Genomic DNA, 26,671 nt, shown 5'->3' on the forward strand with positions numbered 1-26,671 from the left:
ATTCATCTTCAGGCTAGGCAGCAGCATATCTACCTTGTAATCCATATAACCAGCCCATATTGAGTTTTGGAAACATGACTGCGGCAAATTAGTTACTTAGACTCAATTTCATCTTTTTCCCTGTCTCTTTCTGGACTTCCCCACCCTTCCTCTCCCTTCTCCTTGTCTTATTTTCAATACCTCACAGTTTTTGAAAGGACTCCTTCACTATAATTAGTAGTTAGAGTGAAAATAAATCTGTAGCAATACCAGATATGTTTGATCATAAGTATTAAATTATCTTCTGTATATCCTTGCGGTGAATTGTTTTGTTCATATGAGTACAACACTTATCTCTCAGTATGACTCTATTTGAATTTTATGTTCAGTACAACCCTATTGGATCCTGGTCTATATTTCACTATGTAAACTATGTTAATGCAAAACTTGCAGTGATGTTATCTCCTTCTCCCATGTGGTAGTATTACAAGCATGAGCCAAAATGCCTGGTATGCGTGTCATTTTACTCATGGATCTAATATGTATATCTTAAATAACTCTGTATTAATTTTCCCTAATTAATACAAGCAAAATAATATTTATAAATAAGGAGTCAAGTCTAAGTATGTGATTATTGAGGACATATAGACTACTTCCTGAACATCTGTTCAGGACATCTGCGAATATGAACTCGATAACAGAAGCCCACATAACATAGAAGTAAAGATCCAACTTGACAAATTGTTCTCTCATCACCACATGCAAGCTGTGCCATATGCATGTATATATACATAAATACATGCATGTGTGCATATGCACAAATAAGTGAACAATATTTGCAAATATTTAGAAATCAAAAGAAAACTCTGGAAAACTCACACATTGCTAGGACAATAAAAGAAAATAAACATTTCAATTTCACAAAAGCTGAGCACCTAGACCTGCCTTTAAAGCAAACAGAAAGTAAATCTGGTTGAGTCACTAGTAAATGTAGAAAAGTGCCAGATTATGCTGTTCAGTAAGACGTGAGTAGATAAGTTCTCCCTGGTCAAGGTTAGAAGATGAATTGAATTTTAAACAGGATATACAATTACAAAAGGAACAGGAAGCCTTCACCCTCTTCTCATCAGGAGTATGCACAGGAGGATAATGCCAGTATAATTTCTCTTATACTGGAGAAATTGAATAATGCATCTATTTTTTTCTGCAGTGATTTATCAAAATACATGAAGCATCCCGTTCCATTCCAATCACTAGTTTCTGTACTAAAGTAGGTTGGTTGATTACAGTCTTTCTCAACTTCAGAAATTACAAGAATCATATAGAATTCTCATTGAAAATACAGATTCTTGCCCCCTCCTTGTAGAACATACAAGTCAGTACACTTAGGAAGAACCGAAGAATTTATATTTCTTTATATCTGTAAGAATACAAATGTAGAAGTGATGCTGAAACCACTGTCCTAAGAAACACATTTTTGAAAGCGTTGATTTTATTAAGATGAATTCATTGAGAGTCATCGGATGAGTTGCTATCAGAGTACCAAATCAGTGTAAAATAGTACATTCCACAAACACTTTCTGGGCCTTCATATGCATGGCATTCTTGTCATTTAATACAATAGCACAGGTAAATAAACACTCTTTCTGAAAATCTTATATAATATACATTTGGGTCTCCATATTTCTCAGTGCTGTCCTTCCCTGAAAAACAGCAACAGTCTCCAGAGCAGATATATTCTTGAAATGGGCTTTCCTTGGATCATTTATACATTTTTATAAGTCCTGGATTTCACCTCATCAAGCCTGAATAATCTCTTCTCTTTTGTTTTGAATCTTTGAATCAGAAAATATAGTTTTATTTTTATATATCACAATTCTGGAAGAAAAAATTACCACACTTCCCAGATAACAACCATAACAAAAAGTATTCAAAATTACACTGGTTATTATTGATAATATTTCAAAAGAAATTACACTGATTGTGAAGAAAAAAAGAATTTTGGAACACTGAATCTATTCCTAAGCATGTAGTATGAACTGGTAACAGATGGCACCTGTTTTGGGTCTCAGGTTGTGACATATTTTAATGAACATTAAATTCTTATTCACTGTCTGAGTCAGCAGGGGAATTTTACCTTCAATTCTGGACCACCTGTCAGGTTTTGTTAATTGGCTTAAACTATCAAATGTTAAGACTTATACAAAACATATTTTCACTTTGTTCATAGGTAAGGTAACATAATATGAATTTTAATCACACTGAGAAATTATTGAGGCTTCACTAGGACAGAATTTTTATGGTTCTGAGTCTGGGAAAAGCTTTTATTCACAAAATGCAACATAGCAGCCCATGATTGTTGGAAATGACAATTTGGCATCACAGCCACTTTGTTTCTAATAAATTAAACTATTGTAGTCTGGAAATAGCTTGAGAGGCCTCAACCTGATTCTAGATGGCTTAGTACTCATTTCCACTCAGCTACTAATGTTATATAACACCTACTATATGTCATGACTACTTTTTCCTAGACCTTAATTACCTCCTCTAAAATAAACTAAGTAGCCTATCCAAAGAACTTTCAACATTTGATTCAATTGAGGATAGACTAGCTTTTTGTTATTTGGACTTTGTCACTCTGTTGCTACCTAATAATTTTATTGATTGGTAACCCTAATCAGAGGTATAGCAATTAACTAGCACTAGGCATTAGAATTGATATCTATTATTACACAAAATAAATTTATAATATTCTGATATATAATACATTTTGGTTATGACTGTCAAATAAAACTGTCTCGGATACTCTGCTATCATTTGACATTAATGCTTCTTCATAAAGAGATGAAATCTATTTGCTTTCCATAAGATCTCAGAAGATTTATGACTTCTTCAATCAAGTAGAAAAACAACAATGCTAAATAAAGTTTTAGATTAAGTCTCAGTTGCAGAAATACTCTTGTGTTAACTCTGACTATGGAAAGCACTTGTGCTATGATGACAGCAAGCACAATAATGGCAAAGGGATTTATTCAGAAACCACAGATTTCAAAGCATCCTAGCTGAGGTACCAGAAGGTAGTAATGAAAGAACACTTTCAGGTTGTTCTAGATCTTACTCAGTTAGATACTGAGAGTCTAAATATTGAGAAACAGAGATGAATCATTCTATTTTGTAGAATCTCAGTGACAATGGTATACAAAACCCACGAAGATAATATAAAATTCTCATATCTTTAAAAATTCAAGTTATTTGCAATATAGTAATAGTAACTCTAAGGACAATCAACTCTCATATTTTCAATGTTCTAAATTCAGTGACCTATACTCTTTCTTCCTTATATGCATTTCTCTGACTGGTAATATATAGTGACTATTTATTGAACGATTAATACGTATGATTCACCATTCTGAATGCTAAGTGCATGACATTAAAACAAACTGAGCACAATATTTACAGGGTTTATCAACTTGCCACAAACCTACACATTGCATGGGAAGAGAGAACCTCAATTGAGGAGGTGATTCCATCAGGATTTCCTGGAAACATTTCTGTGAAACATTTTCTTGACTGATAATTGTTGTGGGCAGTCCCACTACTGGGTGTGTGGTCCTTGGTGCTGTAATAAAGGTGATTTTACTTGAGCCTGGGAGAAAACCAGGAAGCAGCATTCCTCTATACTCTTCTTTTTATCAAAATGCATGGTTAAATTATCATAATTAGTTGTCACCATTATTTTTTGACTCAAAGGATCCGTCTTTTGTTTCAAAAGAATGGCTTTCATAAATTTCCTTTTGAGGGATATGGAGGCCATGCCTCCTTTCCTCCAGAAAAGGTATAATCTTTCCTCAATAGACTCTTCTGTCTTTTTGACAAATGGCAATGCACACTATGCTTTTCTTCTTTATAATGTTTATTTTCCTCATGTTCTTTTGGAAAAAAAAGGGTCTCATGTATCCAAGTCTGGCCTGGATCTCTCACTAGACTGTGAAGGATAAGCTTGAGATACTGGTTCCCCTTGCCTCTATCTCTCAAGGGGTGGCACTACAACTGTGTATCACCAGGCTAAGTTTATATGGTGATATGAATCTAACAGAAGGATTTCTGCACGTTAGGCAAGAACTCAACAAAATGAGCTATATCCACAGACTTCCCCTGACTCTTATAATGTCATTTTCTCTCTTCTCCTTACATTCTTGAATTCTACGAGTTCAATCCACTTATTAAGATTTCTTTGTCCTCTATCCTTAACTCAATTTTACACATTCCCTGAATTTCTGCCTTTTATTTATGATTTCACACCACCCAGTCTCTATGTAGCATGTACTTAATGAATTATCTAGTTAGGTATCAATTTCTGAGAGTTTGGTGCATTCTTTGCAAGTAGGTGTTTTCACATAAATGTGCCATTTCATCTTAACATATGTGAATCTAAATTACCATTCTTTTCATTCAGATATTTTGCCCTTCATGATATTAGGCCACCTAACCTTGAATCCAGTCTCCTACCTGAAAAGATGGTGTACTATCCTACAATGTTTAAATTTCGTTAGTCAAATCAATGGTCGACCCCATAGATAGTTGGTAAATACGATGTGTTCTTTTCATGTATCACTCTGAGAATTACATTTAAGTCTATCACTTTTAAAATATGTTGTTTAAAATATATATGGAAATTAAATAATGATTCATAGTGGTACTTTTCATTTAACTGAATTTTTACTCTGATTATGCCTGTAAAAACTATTTTGCTTAAAATAATATTAAGGTATACCTATAAATTTTTCAAGTTTGATTAGCAAAAGTACAAACGACAACTTTGAGTAGTGTATAAACTAAGCACAAACAATGACTATGTGGTTTAAGACAAGATAGAATAGATAATGCTCAAAATGATAATATTGAGTTTTTAAAACAATTGAAAGCAAAATATACCTACAGATATTTTTTGAAGACTTGATACCATTTCATTTTGATCCTTAAAGCCACTTGTTTGAATCTTCTTCATTGCATCTTCTTTTTCTGAAAGCCATGTACTAAAACGGCACTGAAAGGGATCAGAGAAGAATTCTTGAAAATAGATACTATTGTTACTTGTCCAATTTAACCTCTTCAGTTTGATGACAGCCCCAATTGCCTCCTACTAAAACGCACCTGTTCTTCGGTAAAATGCTGCCATTTTAGAAGAATGTCTTGTAAAAGAACCCAGCGCTCTTCAGTCCACCTGCAGATATTTGCCCATCGATCTCCCAATACCTGAAGATGGGGGGAAATCAATCACATTATCAAGCAATTGCAACACAATCTCATTTAAAATGGCAAGAATGCTTTCCCAAAGTATCCTATTTAGAATCCCCTATAAAGAATAGCTTTCCTGTTTCTGTTCATAATTAGGTAAGCAATATGCCCTTTGTATACTTTCAGATTAGTTCACTCTTTCTTCCACCTTTCATTCAAAAGCAGAGATATTTGAATGCAATCTAACGTAGTTATCTAAGCATTTTTGAATGTCTCTATAAGTGCAAAGTGGAAAAGATTAAAGAAGAGAATTATAAAGGATCAATTCACAATATAAAGCGTACCAAAATATTACAGTACCCGCATATAGATGTAAAACTCGTATGTGTCAATATAAAAAGGCAGGAAAGATTTTCCAATGAGAATATCTAAAATAGTATCTCCTTTAGATCTGATAATAATGCTCTAAAGATACAAAGAAAAATAAAAAGTTTTATTTTAATAATGTATCAGTAATTAGAGCTGTCTAAAGAAAATTTGTAGTCACTTTAATTTCTTCATGCATTGATTGCTTATATTATTTTGGTTATAATAAAATTCTTTATTATAAGAAAAGTATCAAATCTTCTGACTGTTAAATTAAAACAGTGAGAAAATACTGCTGATCCCTGAGAAATAACTGCCATATATTTATCATGTTCCTTTGCCTATGTATGTACATTATTTTAATATGTAACATACAGCAAAATCATTGGCAATATTTTTGAATTGGAGAATAAATAGTATAATGAGTTTTATGTTATAAAATGTATCATTTACTTTAAGGACTTCAGAGCCTCAAGTTTTTAACTTTTTACTCTTTTTCATATAAATAATATTTCTTATAGCTATTATAATACTAAAGGAAGATATATCACTATATCTATTATATTTTATATAATCAGAGTAAAGAAAAGTATAATTCCTATTTTGAAACATTTCAACTAATATATGTATCACTATATATATATTATATATATATTATATATATATATATATATTAAAGTATTTCCTGATTACCTCATAAATAGTTATACAATGTGTTCTTTGATTATTTTACACATTCTTGCTTCTTTCATTCTAAAGCATTCCATATTTTGAAATAATATCACAATTTGTACATTTTCTGTATCAATTTACTCACTTTAAAAATATTGATATTTGCAAAGTGGCTGTACAAGTTTGCACTCCCACCAGCAATGGAGAAGTTTTCTCCGATCTCCATATCTTCTCCAGCATAAACTGTCATTGGTGTTTGGATTTTAGCCATTATGACAGGTGTAATATGATATCTCAGATCTATTTAGATTTGCATTTCCCTGAGGGCTAAGGATTTTGAGCAATTTTTTAAGTGACTTTCTGCCATTTTAGATTCATTTATTGAGAATTCTTGGTTTAGTTCTTTACCCCACTTTTTAATAGAATTATTTGGCGTTTTGGTGACTAGATTCTTGAGTTCTTTCTTTATTTTGGAAATCAGCTCTCTGTCAGATGTGGGGTTGGTGAAGATCTTTTCCCATTCTTTGGTTCTCATGTGCCAATTCATTCAAGGGAATATACCATTTTCTCTTTTAAGAGATTCAGTGTGGCTGGATTTATGTTGAGGTCTTTTATCCATTTGGACTTAGGTTGTGTGCATGGTGATAGATAAGGATGCTTCTCCATTGCTGGTGGGGGTGCCAAGTTGTACAGCCACTTTGGAAATCAGTATGGTGGTTCCTCAGGAAAATGGGAATCAGTCTACCACAAGATCCATCAATTCCACTCTTAGGCATATACCTCAAGAATGCACATTCATACAAGGACATATGTTCAACTATGTTCATGGCAGCATTATTTGTATTATCCAGAACCTGTAAGCAGCCTAGATGTCCCTCAACTGAAGAAGGGATACAGAAAATATGGTACATTTACACAAGGGAGTACTACTAAGTGGAAAAAACAATGGAATCTTGAAATTTGCAGGCAAATGGATGGAACTAGAAGAAACCATCCTAAGTGTCCTAAGTGATGTAATCCAGTCACAGAAAGACAAGCATGGTATATACTCACTAATATATTAGACACAGAGAAATGGATTACCAGCCTACAACTCAAAACTTCAGAGAAGCTAGGAAACAAGGAGGATGGTAAGAGAGACATGCACATTCCCCCAGTGAAGCAGAAAGGGACAAGAGCTCCTGAATCAATTGAGAACATGGGGGAGGGAGAGGAGAAAGAGGGGGTGAGAAAAGGAGGAGGAGGAGAACATGAGGGATCAGGAAGATTGAGCTGGGAGAGGAATAGAGGAGAGTAAGTAAAGAGACACACAAATAGAAAGAACCAACATAGTTTTAAAGAGAAATCTGTCACTAGGGAATTGTACAGAGATCCACAAGGATGACCCCAACTAGGAACCTTAGCAATAGTGGAGAGGCTACCTTAAATGCCCTTCCCCTATAATGAGAATGATGACTACCTTAAGGCCATCCTAGAGCCTTCATCCAGTAGCTGACAGAAGCAGAAGCAGAGATCCATAGCTACACTGAGATAAACCCCTGGAATCCAGTTTCAGGGAGGGACAAGTGATGAACAAAGTAGTCAAGACCATGCTGGGAAAACCCACAAAAACAGCTTGACTTAGCAAGTGGGATCTCATGGACCCCAATCTGACAGATGAGGAACCAATATAGGACCAAAGCAGGACCCCTGAATGTGGGTGTCATCTAGGAGCACTGGACAGTATATGGGGCATCTGACAGTGGAACCAGGATGTATCCCTTGTGCATGAATGGACTTTGGGATCCCATTTCCCATGGAGGGATACTCTCAAAGACTTGATATACGGGGGAGGGCCTAGGACCTGCCCCAAATGATTTAACAGATTTTTCTGATTCCCCCATGGAAGGCCTTACCCTCTCCAAAGAGTGGATGGGAGATGGGTTGGGGGGGTTGGAGGGGAGATATGGGAGGAAGAGGGAACAGGGATTGATATGCAAAATAAGATTGTTTCTTATTTTTAAAATTTATAAAATATTGATGTTTGAATCAAATATTGCAAACATATATAATGCCATGAGAATCTTTTTATATATGGGTAAGTGGGTTGAAGATCCAAATACTTTAAAAATAGTTTCATCTACTGTTATTTCTTATATTTTTGGTTGTGAGCCTAGCCTTTCACAGCTGATCCATCTCTCTCCAGGCCTTCCATTAATGATGTAGCAGTAAACAGTAAACCATTTATTATATTATTATAGCAGTTCAGGAGGAAGTGAGTTTTCAAATTTTCTGCAAAATGGCAATAAAAATTTTATTGCCACCATCATGATGTAACTTATTTTCTTAGATTTATAGTTTCATTGCTAGTCAACTCCCTTTGAGTTACATGTGTTGATTATAGAAACTGTATAACTGAAAATATCAATGCAACACAACCATAGAAAATATACCAAATTAAATCAGTTACAGCAACTACTTTAACCAATGAATTATTACAGAAATGTCTTGGGGGTTTTCTAAAATTTATAGCTGTTTGAAATAATAATAATTATTTTAATCATATTCATTTTATTTTTTAATTTAAATTAGAAACAAGCATCTTTTATATCTCAATCACAGTTCCCTCTCCCTCCCCTCCTCCCCTGCCCCCACTGACCCCCCTTTTCCAACTCCTTTCTGCTCCCCAAGGAGGGTGAGGCCTTCCTTGAGGAATCTTTAAAATCTGTCATATCATTTGGAGTAGGGTCTAGGCTGAGAGAGTATCCTTCTATGAGGAGAAGGCTCCCAAAGTTCATTTGTGTACCAGGGGTAAATACTGATCCTGTACCTGTGGCCCCACAGATTGTCCAGTTTATTTATTCACCATTCATGAATTTATTCATTTTATTGAAATCATAATGCACTAAACAATGAAGAGATACACTGAATTATTCATCCAATATTTTGTTGAAATATTATATCCTACATTTACCCTAAGATATATCACTATTTTCAAGAGTTTATTGAAAGCATAAATTAATTGAAAATTGATTTACATGGGTGGACTCTAAATAGTTATTACTTGTGCCCTTAGAAAAGGAATTCTGCAAAGAAAGATCAGGCATGTATACATAGAAGAGAGACTATATAAAGAGATAAGGAGATGGCTGTCTCCTGAAATTCAGACTTATAAGACTCTCCATTATTCTTGATCTTAGATTTCTTGCATAATGAACAATAAGGAAACACACTAACTACATTAAAATAGCCTCTGGGATATTTTTCTATTATGGATTTCTCACTAATACAAATCATTCATGAGATATACGGATTATTGTACAAGAAATGTGTGACTTAATCATTTAAACACTTGTTCAAGAAACTGATAACTATGAAACAGTATTATGGACTGTATAATGTCTCACCTTCAAAATTGTATGATAGCATCACAAATTATTAGACTTTGCTTAGAATTGCTTTTGCTTCAAATCTTATGAGTTCCCTAGTGTTACCCATTTTACTCTTTCGTCCTTGGAATGTAATTAGAATACATTATAAAAAGATGTTTTATCTTGAATTATATTATTTAAATACTTTTATTAGCACATTCCATTGCTTAAATATGTCTTATTTTTGATAATGATCTATAAATTGACTCAAAGTATTTTGTGTTGCAATATGTGTTAATGGTTCAGTGTAATATTTATTAATATTTATGTAAGTGGTAAGGAAAGTAGAAATATTTTGTATTATATATATTCAAAATAGCTTTCTGTAACAGTATATATACAAGTATACAGAGATATATGGTGATTGCTGAAATTTTTATAGATTTATCTTGTATTACTTTAAAATATTGACTTTCATAAAATTCTCATGTTGCATCTAAACAATGGGAATATTATCAGTCATCTTTAGAATATATTAAAATCACATATTTCTGTCATTGATTGAATGACTACAACAAGTTTATTAAGCAAATATAAAAGTTTGATCAACTTGTATGATGAACAGGTAGCTAAATAATTTTTAAATAACAACTTCATAAGAAATGAAATAGTCTGTAGAGGAAAATGATGCAATTTTTCTCAGTTTTTCTCTAATGTCCCCTTTAAATATAAGAATCCCTTAAGGTTTCAGCAATAATGCATTTATCTGTGGTGCTAGATAAACGTTATAAACATTAAACGTAAATGCAAAAGCATTGAATCATAACATCTTATGAAATGAGAAAAAGAAATTAAGTTCTATTTATATTCTCATTTAGCCTCAGCCACAGTAAGATTAAATGTCAGCTTCCTGACTCTAACACATTTTCATGGACTAAATCATAGCTCCACTGCTAGTTATGCCCAAATTCACATTTGGAAGGATTTTCCCTCTCTCATTTTATTCACATCTTACATTGTTATCCAAATCAAGAACTTTTGTTGTCTGGATCCCTTTGTTTGGTTGAGTTGCTTTTTCAAAGTTCATGTGAAAAAAAATGGCCACCAAAAGAGCATTTGGATAAGTGAAATGGACATGAATTTGGCAATCCTTGGAGGTCAAATTTAAGCACCACAATAGTTGAAATTAAGGCTGTCTGTGATAGAATGAAATTGCTCAAATGTGCCTGATGTGTGTGGCAGTAAGAAGTAAATCGATACCAGGAATATGCCTACTAAAGAAGACACAGTCATATTCCATGAACCACACAGTGGAGCAGTCACAAAGGAGTGGGCTTCATACCAGAGGGAGGCAGCAAGGAGCCTGACTTCTTTTATTTCACTTGAAGACTCGATAATACCCCCAGCTAAATGAATTGTGTATGTAATGGGCCTTGGAAAACTAACCTTTTTCTTGAATTTGAGTTTTCACTTTATCAGTAACCATGCATTTACAAATATAAGCAACTGCATGTCACCAGTGGTAAAATAGTAATCATATCAAGTAACTTATTGAAAGAAAGAACAAAACCCATTATGAAGCAAGAAATATGACAGTCTCCCTGAATAATGTTTTGTCAATTTTTCTGATTTTTTTCTCAAATTTGAAGTTTTTAAGTACTGTTAACTGAAGGCAAATATTTAAAATGCCAATCTTATACCTTCCTTAAAATATGATCTAGGGTAGAAAAACACAGATGGAAGTATCAAGAAACACTCACTGGAAGTTTCTCATAAGAATTATTATCTCAGCTCTCTTTAAATGATCTTGTGCTAGCAGTTGCCTATATATGTAAAAAAGTTTTAAGGTTACTCTCAGGGATATAGAATACAGATGAAGACATTGGTATCTTATTTAGTTAGTCTAGGAACATTGAGGTCACTGTACTAGGTATCTGGAATTTGACTTCATGTCCATTTGCCTCTTTCATGAATCTGTTCACTCAACAGAACATTCAACATAAAAGATATAGCTTCAAATTTGTGCTAATCTACAGTTGTAGACATATCAAATCCCTTGATAGAGGGAGCAAGTACAGGTTTGGGGAGAGGTATGGCACAGGGGAAATGCTAGGGGATCCACAGGTATGACCCCAACTAAGAATCTAGCCAGTGGTGGAGAGGCTGCCTTTGATGCCTTTCCCCTATAATGAGATTGAGGACAACCTTGGTTGCCATTCCTGGAGTCTTCCCCCATTAGCTGATCGAAGCAGAAACAGGCACACACAGCTAAACACTGAGCCATAGTCCTGGAATCCAGCTGCTGATAGGGAGGATGGATGAGCAAATGAGCCAAGACTGTGCTGGAGAAACCCACAGAAACAGTTGATCTGACCTAGTGAGAGCATGAAGACCCTAGTAGCAATGCTGGGGAACTAGCATTAGACCAAACCAACTTTGTGAAATCTTTCTAGCTCCAAATATGTGTGCACTTTTCTGGGAATTACAGGGAAAACTATTTGTTAATGTCACAGCATGAAGATTAGGTATTTTCTGGAGACAAAACACCACAATTCTATTTAGACTATATTTGAATTAGGACTATTACCAACAAAAGTATTATTGTTACAGTATATTTGGTTATATTTCTCCTGTAACTTCATATGGTGAGAATTATTATTCTCCTCAAGTTCAGTTAGTAAATTGAACATAGCATTTTATCAGTCAACTAAAATGTCATAAAACCAAGACTGAGGTGAGCTCTAAAAATCTAAAAACTGTTTTCTCAACTAAATGTAGCATATGGATATCAAAAGAAATTACCATAAGTTACATATCCATGAAATCATTTGTAAGCTAGCATGGATTTTCTCCTTACCAAACTTCTTATATTTATGTTCAGTTTTCATGAGAAAGATTTGAAATGTATTAAGAGTTCATAAAAGCTGCATTGAAAAATACTTCCAGATATCCAATCTATCCAAAAGAATTTGTTTACAACTGAATAAGTTATCACTTTCATATTTAAATGTAAAGGAATTGAATTTACTCTCTAGTTCCACATATACACCAATCACACTCCAAGTGCCCCAAACAGTGACTTCCCTATGAGGCAGTATTGATTTAGGAGAGGAAAATATTCAAATATTTTTTTAAGAATTTCCAGAGTGTATAGGTGCTATGTTTATATGCTCTATTGTGTAGAATCTGCCTACCACCTGTATATACCAATATTAAATATGCATTAATGATTTAAGTTGAGGAAAGTACATGACTGTTCTAATGGGTTTCCTTATCCCATTTTGCCAATGGGTAACTCAGAATTGTGAAAAGTTGCAAATTTTTTTTTTTTTTTTTTTTTTTTTTTTTTTTTTTTTTTAGACAGGGTTTCTCTATTTAACCCTGGCTGTCCTGGGACTCACTCTGCAGCCCAGGCTGGCCTCAAATTCACAGTAATCTGCCTGCCTCAGCCTCCTAAGCAGTGGGGATAAAGGCATGTGCCATCATCACTTGGCTCTATTAGATATTTTTGAGGCAGAGTGAAAAATTTTCTTAAGGTCAAATAGCAGTTTTATTCTATGAAATTGTGAGATTGTATCCAAATGGAGATCTTACACACATCTGGGTACCAACCTTAGTTCTCTCATTTACATGCAAAATGATCATAAACTTAACTTCATTATGTATTGATTTTTTTCATATTTTATACAAGACTTACATTTCCTACAAAATATATAAAATTATTTCAAAACAATAAGCACAGAAAAGTGATAGTAATTACAATTACTATTTCATGTACCATCCAGTTTATGTATTTCTGGTATCACACTTAAATTGTCTTTTAGTAATCAAGGTTTCTTTTATTTTAAAAAATAGAAAGAGAAAAGAGACAATTTTTTTCATGCACAATGTCACAAATAATTTTTATTGTTTAGTTATACTGAGTTTAACAATTTAGAGAATTATCTCTAACCTATTTCATGTTTCATGTTCTTGCACTCACAGATAAGCATGAGTGAAATCAGGGATGTTAAGCACACAGGTTTGTCTCTTTAGAGAAATAGATGTAAAATCTGTTTTCCACCCATAAGGCTTGAAATGGATGTGGTTAACATATGGTGACCTATGTGCTGTCTCTTGGGCCAGGGCCACAACTGGTCCCCAGACTCTTATGTTTATCCCAGACTCTTCCTCCCCATGCCTTTATATCGAGGATTGCTTCTCAGTCAATAGAACCCATCATTATAGGAGATGTTACATGTAATTTGAGAAGTTGTGGTTAATTAATATCCTGGTGACTACTGCACTATCTTTATGGTCAGGCCACACCTCCTCCCACACATGCACACATGCAAATGTGTTCTTTGTGTGTGTGTGTGTGAGTGAATGTGATGTATATGTATACACATGTGTATATATACACTTTCTGGTATAGTAATAATAATAAATGAATCAAGTTCAGAAAGAAAAATACTGAATGTTGTCATTCAAAAATGTTAGAAATACTTAGAGTTATGTACGTCACTCATTATCCTTGATAGAAGAAAGGATAGTGTGGTCTTTCCAAACAAATATGTTTAATATAGTTTTTTCTTCCAAATATCCTCCTCAATTCATTTCTTTTAACATTTAACATTATGTAAGTTATGACAGATTTCTTCTGTAATCTTCATAATGCCTACATATTTCATTTGTTAAAATTATACCTAACAATAACAAGTACAATTTATGTCATTAAATTCTGGGAATTTTTTTTCTTTTGTAATTCTGCATTAACACTGTTTCCTCTGGTACTTGTAAAATTAGTTGGAAAATACCTTTGTGCAACTTCTTTACATACTGTCAATACTTTCATGGTATTTCCTTCTTCAAATCATATTTAAACATCATGCTTTTTAAACTAAACTTACATGTAGAATGACAGAAAATTATGCTTCTATTTGATAAAGTTGGAAAAATACTGTGTATGTACATGTGTTCTAGTTGTGTAATTTTTTGGCAGAAGGCACACTGGAGGGAACACTCAGAAAAGAAATTCTTTAAAAAAACTTAAACACATAGCATTTCTGTTTGAATTCAATATTTCCAACAAACAGCTTGCTACTTCCTAGACCTCCTTTTTCAATCTAAGAATGTCCTAGTGTAATAATAGTAATTTAAGTAAAATGAGCCATGCAAAGAAAGAATGGTATTGCAAGTTGTCACTCATATTAAAAATTATGAAGTTGATTTTATAAAATCACTGATTAGATCTGTGGTCAACAGAGTATGAGAAGAATAAGGCAAGAGGGAGATAAAACAGGTTGGATAACAAAAAAAATTGAGGAATAAATATATTAATGTTCTACCATAGCACAACAAATGGCTACAGTTTTCAATATTTTGTCATATACTGTAAGCTACTTGAATGTAGGATTTTAAAATTTGTTGATAGAGATGATAAATTTTTAATGAGTGGAAAATATTCATCACCTTTATTTTGTCTTTATACATCACACACACACACACACACACACACACACACACACACACACACACACACATCCACATACACAAGTCATCATACCTCAAAACTAGCAAATAAAATATTAAGATTGCCATTGTTTAATAGAGTTGAAACATTTTACAAAGTTATGCTTCACTCCACTTAATTCCACCTAGCACTGTTCTTTTACATAATAGTCTAGAGTACCCAAAATTGAAATAAGGCTATGGGATACAGAGTCAAAATTATGACTTAAAGAAGGAAGAGAACTTTATCAGAGTTCTGGAAGATAGTGGCCAACGGTTACTTAATGGAAAAGGCAATCACAGGCAAGTAAGTGTACATTATGTTTATGCAAATAAAAGATACATAAGACATGCACATCTATTTTTGTAGCACTCTCTGGACTAATAAAATAAAAATAGAAAATAATAAATTCAAATATCTTTCTTTCTTGCATTACTTAAGCATGTGTATTTGTTTATGTGTCAGTGTGAGTGTACAGAGGTCAAAAGAGGGTATGGGGTTTTCTTCTCTTTCACTCTTATCTACAACATTAAGGCAGAATTTCTTTCTATAATTGGGGCTCCAACACTTGACTGAAGGCCAGCAAACCCTAGTGATTCTCCTCTCTCTTGTACACTCATGGAGCTGGGTTACAGGCATGCTTTATGTGGGTGCTGGGATCAAAACTCCCATTCACATAATTGAGAGTCAATCAGTTTTAAACTCTGGATCATCTCTCCAGCCTCAGAAAATAGCTTTCTAAATGACTACATTAAACCACAGTACTCCCAATTTTCCTTATATGAAGTGTAACCTAGTTTTTTCATTTATGAGTTCTATGGACTATTCTCAGGCTGCTTTTATTCCAAAGACATCACCTTAAATAATTATAATCATAAAGCTACTTTATGTTAGGTCAGCTGAAACTAAAGTGTTTCTAGTATCTGGAAATATTCTTTGTCTTATAAAATGTTCCATTGTATTTCTTAAACAGTCATCACTCAGAAGGTATTCTGCTCTATAGGTTTTAAAAAATATGTTCTGAAAGGGTATGGGAAATGTTGAGTATTGGATTTTTCCTCCCAACAATTAGTCATTTTCACATTAGAAGAATGGAGGTCTTTGAAATTCAGTGTCTTATTTTGTCAGCAGTATGTATATGTGCAATACAAAATAGACTCTATATTTCATGATATATTACCATACATTATAACATAAGTGTTTTCAGATCTCAGCAATTTTATTACAATGTGAGTAACTAACATAATTTGAAGTACTTAGTGATGCTTTGTGGTAAAAGTATTCAATCTATTAAAACCTTTTTTGCTCCTTTGTCACTTAATAACAGAAAATGACATAGCATTGTTGTAGATTGACAGTCTAAAGTAGTAACCCAAGGGTATGGCATTTCACTGGAATGAATAAAATAATTCACACAACAGACAACAAAAAAGATAAGCTTTTAAGAAACTGTGTTATAGGTTAGGTTGGAGATAATGTTAAGAATTACTTTAGGCTGATAAAGTCATTTAAACTTGTAATGGAAGTATCCTTTGAGATATTAGACTTGTGGCCCCTATATGTCACAAATTAAGGACAGGCCATTCTTGGGCCCAGTGAACCTTACATGCAGAAGACTAGAACGAAAGCTCAGTGCATAAAGTGCTTCCCATGCAATGAAGAGCACCAGGCACAATGTAAAAAGGAAAGAGCTGTGATGCGTACCTGTAATCCCAGTACTCAGAATTGGAGAACAGAGCCAGGAGAATCACTGGGGCCTGTTCCCCAGTCGGTCTGACAAAATTGGTGAGTTCCAAGTTGAGAGAGAAACCCTATCCTCAAAAACAGGTTGAGAGTGGCTGAGGAGGATACCCACCTTCCATCTCGGGCTTCATATGTATACGCACACATATATATCTGCACATACTTGGGCATGCACATATGCCACAGAACTTTGAAATATCCATATTATCACTTCGTTACACTTTTGTTAATATTTTTTGTGTATGTATATGTGCCTGAGTGTATTTCTATGCACCATGTGTTTGTAGGAGAACCCTCAAGATAAGAAGTATCAGAGCACTTTTATCTAGATACAGATAGTTTAGGGTTGTGATGTGGATGCTAGAGCTCTGCTAAAGCATAATCTGTTCTCACATTTGAACCTTCTCTGCATCCATGTTTTTTTTTTTTGGGGGGGGGATAGGTTCTCATTTAACCAAAGCTGATTATTGTGCAGCTGAGGTTGGTCTTGAACTCCCAATCCTCATTACTCTACCACTGAAGTTCTAGAATTATGGGCATTTGCTACCATACTTCAAATATTTCCAAAATCACAAATACCTTAAATGGGTTTGAAAAGGGAGTTTAAAAGGCTGAGTATCTAGTCCAACTAACTTCTATCACAGGAGTTTTTAAAGATCCAGTGTTTACATTAGAATAAATACTGAAAGAAAGCTTAAACAAATGAAAACACCAAAGGTACTCACATCTTCATAATTTAGTAAATTTCAAATTAATTTTTGCCCACACAGGCAGATTATAGGCTTGAAACATAAATAAACAGTATTGTTTGGATAGTTCTCTAATGTATACATTTCAAGTATAATAAAAAAGTTATTAGTTCTGAATTCGTGGATTTCCTCAAAGGCAACAAAACTTGTGTGAGCAAGCAGTATAAGATAATGAAAGTGAGAATGCACAAATGGAGAATTATCTGGAATTGAAAGGTTAATGGATTTCTTTACCACTATTAAATAAATTACATTCATGCAGGAACAGAAAGGTTGAGTCAGGGGAAGAATAGATGATAAGAAGAATGGAGATATCCTAATAGAGGGAGAAATTTTTGGTTTACAGAGAAATCAGGCACTAGGGAAATGACTGGAGATCTACAAAGATGGCACCAGCTAACAATCTAAGCAACAGAGGAGAGGCCACCTTAAATGCCCTCCCCTGATAATGAGATTGATGACTGACTTATATGCCATCCTACAGCCTTCATTCAGTATCTGGTAGAAGAAGAAGCAGACACCCACAACTAATCACCGAACTGAACTGGAACCCAGATTCAGAGAAGGACGAGTGGAAGAGCACAGGGGTTCAGACCAGGGTGGTGAAACCCTCAGAATCAGCTGACCTGAACATCAGGGAACTCTTGCTCCACAGAATGATAGCTGGAAAACCAGCATGGGAGTGATCCAGACACCAGGAACATGGGTTTCTGTGAGCAAACCTCGGAAATCTACGGGACCTCCTGTAGAAGTTCAGTACTTATCCCTAGCATAGGTGTGGACTTTGGGAGTCCATTCCATATAGAGGAATACTCGCTGCGCCAACACACAGGAGGGTGGGCCTAGGCCACATTCCAAAGGATACAATAGACTCTGATGACACCCTTTGGAAGGCCTCACCATCCAGGGGAGCAGAAATGATATGTGATAGATAAGGTTTTAGTTGGGGTGGTGGTGGTGGTAGGGGAGGACAGGTGGGAGAAGGGAACTGGGATTGTCATGTAAATCAATCCTGTTTATAATTCAAATAAAAAATTGAAAAAAAATAGATTACATTCTAAATTTTCTATATACATTTCCAAATTGGAATTCAATTTTCAAAGTTGCATATTCAGCTTTAAAAATCTCACCTTAAGTCGTTCTTCCAAAGCAGCTGTTGCATGATCACCACTAGATTCATCAACCACTACTACCATGTGGGTTAGAGAGTTGACCCTGACTTGTTCCTGCTCTAGATCTTCTTGAAGCACCTGAAAGAAAATAATCCAAAAGTAAATATTACAAACATCTCTCCCCATGTGCATGCAAGTTATTTCTCCCACGTATGGGGTAATGCAATCATTCATTAAAACTAGATTGATTTCAAAACAATTTTCTGTTAGTTCAACTGGTGAATTATATTTTCTATTTTATTTGAACTCCAAAGTATGATGGAAGGTCATACATTGTGAAGGATGCAGTTAGAGTGCATTTCTTCTCACATCCTCTCCACATTTTCAAGGACTTTGTTTTAATTATTTGTATTTTAACATCCTCAGTATTTTCTACTTTACTAAAATTTCCTATTACCATAGAAAGAAAGTAATCATTCTTGACCCAACAAACCTGGATGTTCTATTTAATATGTTCATCTTCATTAGAAATATTATATTTTTACATTTTGTTTTACAATGATTCTCTGTACATAGTTAACCTGAACTTCAGTGTCCATTGTCACATCAAAGATTTTCTTGCAAAGGTTGCCAAATCAAATAAACATTTTCACCAAATCACATTTCACATTATTAATTATCTCATGCCTGAAGAGATATATCCTTATTAGTTTTCTGTAGTTCTACCATTTGCTTACTAATGTCTATTGATTTCTTACTGAATGTTTCAAATCATATATTCATATATATATATATATATATATATATATATATATATATAAACATTTGGCACCAATATCCTTACCTGGAGCTTCAGTCCCCCAAATCCTCACTATGGTAGACTATTATGGGGAATAGTTCCAATTTAAAACTTCTTGATAAATAGTTTGCTTCTCAAAGCATTTTGTTATATAACACAAAAGGGAACGATATATTGGGGATATGGTCTTCTATTTTCTGCCAATTTTACTGCCTGTATATACAAAGCAATAATGACTGGGACCTAGTAGTCTACTTCTTAATTATTCCATTGTTATGAAACACACTGGGGAACTTATTTGGATGAATGAGCCACAATTTCAAATGTATGAATACTTTAATCATAGGACTTTAATTCTTCAAGCCTCAATATTTGAAATTATAGTGAGATCACTTGTATTTAATTCTCACTATATTTCCATGCTACATTTTCAAGTGAAGGAATTTATGATAAAATGACTATGCTCCTACTTTGCTGTGATATGTATACTGCACATCATGCATTTGACATTCTAGGGCTTGCACTGGTTAATAAAACTCATTTTTCCATGAGACTCAAAATGGAAACATTAACATTCAAAGTTGCCCTTGAAGATGATGTCAAGTATCCCTCCACACACTGCCTCTTTCTTTGAGTTATATAAGCTAAGATTTTCAGCTTGCCAATCAGGAAATTTTCAAACAATTAAAATAATTATTAGTTTTCAAGAATATCATAACTTGGCTTCTATAGCTTTAGAAAATTATTTTCCTATATTTCTACATGAAATTATATAAGTGTACACACACACCACACACACACACACACACACACACACATATATATATATATATATATATATATATATATATATATAATCATGTATGCAAAAGTAAAAGTGTACTAGGAAATAATGCCAGACTGTTTATCATTTTACACACACACAAATTAAGTCACTGCTTTAATACTATAGCAAATGAACATGTGCAACTCATTATTTGATTCAAAAAATATGTTCCTAGAGCAAATCTTTATAAATTATGTATAATAAATGTATTACTGATTTTTCTGGTATGAAACTGATTATTTATTGTGTACTTTTTATAAAATTAGATATTTGTTTTCTAATCATTTGAGCAATGATGTATATTACATTCTTTTGAAAAAATATTAAAAATATTAATACAACATAATATTGAAACTAATGGTGAATACCAGTTTGACTGGAATGACAAGAGGGATTTGAAGAAACATTGAAAAGGATAATTAACCATATTGGCTTACTGAGCACATAGCAGTGGATTTGACACCACATATGATTTAATCTCATGCCCAGTAGCTTTTCTTCTATTCTGTGCCTTTTTAATATTATAACATCTCTGGCCCAAATTCATAAAGCTGAGCAATCTTTACTGAGTAAGTTCAGTAGTTACAAAACAAAATTCCTTGTTCTGTGCTTTCAACACTCAAAATCATTAAGAATGATTATCACAGCATCAATGCTTTCCAATATGATCAATAAACAAAAAATTATAAAATATCCAATGTTTGGGTGCTACTTTTGAAAGTTACTTTTGTAAGTAGCAAAATGTTAAGCAAAAAATCCAATGACATTCTTCCTACTTATCTTTGAAGGTAAAATAAAGTGCTTGCCTGACTTCCTGTTTGATATTGACAACCAATTTTTGGATAAATATTTTAATTAAATTTTACTTAAATATTGATTTGTTATGGAATTGAATTTCTCATAGTTAGATTTATAGAACAGAAAGAAGCTTACTGTTGTTGTGCTCATTAAGCCTGACATATGAGCTAAGTTATTTCTAAATACAGACATGTCCCAAGAGTAGAACATTGAAGATTGACTATTCAAAGCCTTTTATCTACAAGTCAAAATCCTGGATTATATAATCACAAAAGTGGTTGTCATTATCAAAAAATTTATAATTCACATGTATATGTGCTGGCTATTTTATGATCCATTTATTGATATTTTTATTAAGTGATGCTTTTGTCACACAGGTCAGGTTAATAATCTGTCATGCTCCTAATTAAATTTCTATACCATTATTAGATACAAATGTCAGTGATATTTGTTCTCTAATGTCAAATAGCAATCTTTTCTTCCTGATGACAAGAGAAAAGGGCAACAGTGAAATACATTAAAAACCCTAGATTTGACAAAATAAAGTTTTGTTATACCTCTCTGGCTAATTCTCTTTTTTGGTAAAAATGCTCTAATTAAAGTCCTTTACCAAATTTTAATGTCTTAGTACTGGATCATAACATTATGATTCAGAGATGATCTTTATTCTGCTTTTCTTTCAAATGTCACCAATGGAACTAAGTCTTTTGTTCTCACCTTACCAAGCAGCTTGGGAACAATCATTGGAAAAAGAAACTTCAGTGATCTGCACCCATGCTACCTTATTAATTCTCAATTTGAATATGAGACAATGCTTAAATAATGAACACAAGGAAGTACTTGAGGGTAGAAAAGCTTTGGACTTCTACTTAAATGTAAATATCAATCCATATAAAAGGTAAATATAATAGAAATGAAAACAAGGTGTGATGCCCTGCTTGTTCAAGAATTTTGCACTGTTTCCTTTGGTCACAGCACATATTCAGTGTACCTGAATTCAGAAGTGCAGTGGTTACCTTTGTGTACACTTTCTTTCAGTCCTCCTGCTATAATCTTTAGAAAATTGCCAGGAGTCCCAGAAAGTTGTCACAAATACAAGCATATATACCCATCAAAAAACAACATATATCATGTTTCTCTATAGAGTAGCATTTGCTTCCCCCAATCATTTTTAAGATATGTTTAATTTTAAATACTAAATTTAAAAGTTTACAGAATTTTAGTTGAAAATTCTGTGCAAAAAAAAAAAACAAGATGGTTAATGCATCCTATCTACCAAACATATTACTTGCAAAGAATCTTACAAATTTAGTTAACTTCTAGGAACAGATATTAGTAACTAGGAATGTAATTTTTAACTATAAAAACCACATAAGAAACAAAAATTCCCAAGATGTTTATGATTAATTAACTATTTCAACAATCTGGATCCATATTTGCTTAAAATTCAAATCACAACATTGTATGCTTTCACTGTAAATGATGGAGAAATGGCCCATTTATTTTTGTTCTTTTTCTTCTAACCACTCCTAATTCCCCATTTTCATAAACTCTATGCTGGACTAGCTTCTATATCCCTAGGTACCCTGAGTGAAATGATCTGGTAATGATTTCCAATTTTATTTTCACTCAAATATTCACTTTGCTAAGCCTGACTGCCTAAAGTATTGTCTATCTTCCTGAGTGGATCTATTTAGGGAACATAAATTGTTGTACATTTGCTGAATATTTTAAATAAGCTTCCCTAGCACGTTCTTCTAGAAAAGCCTACATTTTGGTCCTTCAATATCCATATTGGACTTGATACTTTTATATTAAATGCCATTATTTTCACCTTTTGTTTGTGAGAGAATGTTTTTTGTTTGTTTGTTTGTTTCTGCCAAGCCTTGGCACTATTAATTGGGAGAAGAATTCTAAAAGATAACTTCAACAAGCCAATTTGAAAGACCATAGAAATACTGATTTTCAACATCTAAACATGAGTTCCATTATTTTAAAAAAGTCTTAATAACAGAATTATTATACACATATATATTTCAGATTGTCAGTGGAAAATAACACATTATGGGGAAACATAACCAAAAGCTGTCAAAGTTTCAGGATCAGAAGTCAGAGTTCCAAGGTTTGATCCATGGATCTCTTTCTATACTAAACTTCAACTTTATAATTGGTGAAAAAAGTTATACAACCATTCAGTGTAGTAGAAACAGACTAAAGTATAATAGATCATCATTTTGCCTAACACAACATGAACTATATAAATATTAACAGCCACTTACCTCTGAACCCCCATATTTGGGCATATTCAGAAGAAAGCTATTAAACCAAGACACCAGAACCCAGAAGTTACCTGAATTTCCACATCTGCCCTCATCTAAACCACTGTGCCTTTCATTGTCCAATAAATATGCTTCTAGAAATTCATGAAATGACAGAATGAAGTTACAGAAAACTTTAGGGTCGGAAAAATATATAATTGATCTAAAATCTGTAAACATTTAAAAATTTTCTTTTAGTATTTGTGTGTACATATGTCTTGTTATGAAGGAAGGGTGTTTGGGTGTGTGTGTGTGTGTGTGTGTGTGTGTGTGTGTGTGTGTGCACATTTGTGCATTGTTATGTGTATAGATGCATGTGTGTATATCAGGTACACACAGAGACCTAAAGAGGATGTAGATGACCGCTGAAGACAGAGATCTAAGTATGTGTGTATCACTTGACTTAAGTGCTGAGATATGAATTCTGGTCTTTGTATGATAGACAGATAAGAGCTCTTATCTGCTTATCCATAACCCAGCCCCCTAAAATCATCATTAAATTTGCATGTTATTTAAACAAGACTAACAGAAGTAATTCAGAGATTCAAAATCATTTAAAATTAATGTGTAAGTAACTGTGAGTGCTCAGCTGTGGATGAATCATCTCTTTCAACCTCTTTGCAAGATGTTCCTTGGGCCTTGGGAGTACATTAAGAATGTAAGAACCAGCAGGTGGGAAGGGGAGTTATGAAATACTAACATGGCACATATACTGCACATAGAAACCCACAGATACTATGGTTACTTGCACAAGACCCAAAGAAGCCTGTCAAAATTTTAGTATGGATAGGGCAGGCACTCTTGAAGTCCAAACCTTGGTGGAAGAACTACTGACAATTAATGGCTGCTGAGGAGACACAGTCACTTTCCTTTGGTAATGTTGCCACAGGTAGGTTGAATGTGTCCCAATCGATGCTATCCCTACACACATGGGAATGTTGTATGGACAGCACTAATTAAGCGTGAGGGATTATCAACAAGAAAAACAGAGAGAAGGGACCAGAAGCTGGAAGAAGACATGGTGTGGACATTAGGGGGAGTTAGGAGGAGATTGTGATTGATGAATATGATCAGACTGCATTACATAAATATGTGAAACTTTTGATAAATGTATAGAAATATTATTTACAGTAAAATGCAGTTTTCAGTTAACAAATCTAATTTATTTTTGCTGAGATATTATCATCAAGAGACATGTCATAAAGATAAAATCATAATTACTGAATGGAAGCTCTTAATTTTCTTGCTATTCCCTCTCTCACTATAGTCAACTAATGTATGTGTCCATATATTTTGCATAAAATCCCACCATTAATCTCAATTAAATCAATGCATTTATTATTGCTCTTCTCAGAGAGTAACACAATTAACATTAGGAGTCTATTCCTTTTGTCCCTTTAGGTCTATTTACAGAAAGAGCTACAGTATGGTTAGAAACATACTATTGCCTTAAACTTTTTGATTCTGAGCATGCTAGAAACAGCTATCACCAGCATACATTTCCATCATGGTTCACTCTAAGTTTGTAAGCCTCTATATATACAATCTCTGTCTTTTACATCTAAAAATTAACAATACAACTAGAGCACTGCCAAGTCTCTGGTCTACTTTTCTACATGGTCTCTAAACAATAGGTTCACAGATGGATTCATGATTTAATGAAACATCAGAATAGGGGGAATGTTTCTTTTTTGAATGCAGAAAGATAAAGGTGAAAACCAGGCTTCTTTTTAAGCTTGTTGCTCAGAAACATATCTGAAGCATAGGGAGGGAGATCTCTTTACTTTGTGATTCAAAGAGCCTGGATAATACTGTAAGGTAAAGAGAAAATTGGAATCTACCAGTTGCTTTGCAGAATCCCTTCAAAATGATTTGTTTACATGTCAAAATCTCCCTAGCACAAACTTAATACTGTAGTTAAATGAGATAATATATCAGAATCAGCCAGCAAAGTGGTTAATGGTGCCAGAAGGAGGTAAAGTAATGTATATTTTAGTATTGAATACATACATATATTCATCCTATTAATAAGCCAAATGCAATGGAAATAGCCGATATGAGTAAACTATTTATTCCTGGTATCACAGTTAATTAAGAGTTCATACCTTTTAGTTATTAAATGTTATCACTGTGCTGAAATTATAGAACACACAATTAAAATATGATTCATTAATTTTGTAATCCTTACTAGAAACACACATATGTCTTCATTTGTTAGGAGACCATGAGCTATAAAAATAAGAACATGCATTCATTATTATTGTGAAAATAATCAAGGACATTATCTGGAATAGAACTGTCTTTGAAATCTGGCATTTAAAATAGTGATAGGAAACCTAGTCTTTTAAGCTATATTTAAGAAATTACAACAGTAGTATAAACATATTATAATACAGAACACATGAAAATAACAGTTTCTTTTACTTTAAATCATATGTATTTGTATGAAGATAATATTACTGTGAAAAATGATTATACAGAAAATATCAATGAGAGTATTTGCATAGGGAAATCAAGCTGGAATGGGGACAAAGAAGACAAACTAAGACAAGAGGCATGATATAGATCTGTGTAAGCCACTTTATAGACAAGTTTTCTACTCGTCTTTGAGTTGCTTTTTGTAGGTAGACATAATTTTACTGCCTGTTACAGTTGTGAAATTCTTCTGCCCCTGTCAGAAAGATAGCAATGACAGGGACAGTTTATATAATGAAATACTGAAAATTATTAAAACATGTGTTCTAATAAAATATTCCCTAAGCCATTATTTCTTAAGTATTCTGATAGGCCTAGTGAAGACACAGGTGAGCTTTGGTTGTCAGGTTATAGAATGAAATTTTTTGTCCTGAGTGTATTGTTTATCTTTACTTACATAGGCATCAAACTTTCATTAAGCAGTTACAGGGGCAAAGGATCCAAATTAAAGTGGGACTTAACAGCAGTAAGAATGGGTAATTTTAATCACCCCTAGATTCGAGAGAGCTTGCTCAGCACTAAAATTGATATTTGATTTTTAAGGCATTCACAAGACCTATCTGACTTACTCGTCCTCCTCACAAATTCTACAACTTTTTTATTGCCTGCTTACTTATTTCCAACTCTGTTCTTCCAATTGCCTAGCCTCAGAATCTGTTATTTAAAGCTCTTTTCTCATTCTATAATTCTAGGCCTGTTGGCTCAGCTGTTGAGCTCCAAAATGTTTCTTACACCCGTTCGTATTTTTTTTTCAG

General features: G+C 33.6%; 1 protein-coding gene across 1 annotated transcript in view; it reads right to left on the reverse strand.

The window, feature by feature from the left end:
* The window catches only part of Dmd (dystrophin), a 1,637,847-nt gene that overhangs the window by 1,394,989 nt on the left and 216,187 nt on the right, over positions 1–26,671 (reverse strand). The window contains exons 8-10 of the mRNA XM_035449892.1: positions 18,719–18,838; positions 5,134–5,235; positions 4,919–5,026 (exon numbers count right to left, since the gene is read on the reverse strand). Of these exons, the coding sequence (XP_035305783.1) occupies positions 4,919–5,026; positions 5,134–5,235; positions 18,719–18,838 (330 nt within the window). The remainder of the gene's footprint in view (positions 1–4,918; positions 5,027–5,133; positions 5,236–18,718; positions 18,839–26,671) is intronic.

This window comes from Cricetulus griseus, chromosome X (assembly GCF_003668045.3).
Source record: "Cricetulus griseus strain 17A/GY chromosome X, alternate assembly CriGri-PICRH-1.0, whole genome shotgun sequence".
NCBI lineage: Eukaryota > Metazoa > Chordata > Mammalia > Rodentia > Cricetidae > Cricetulus > Cricetulus griseus.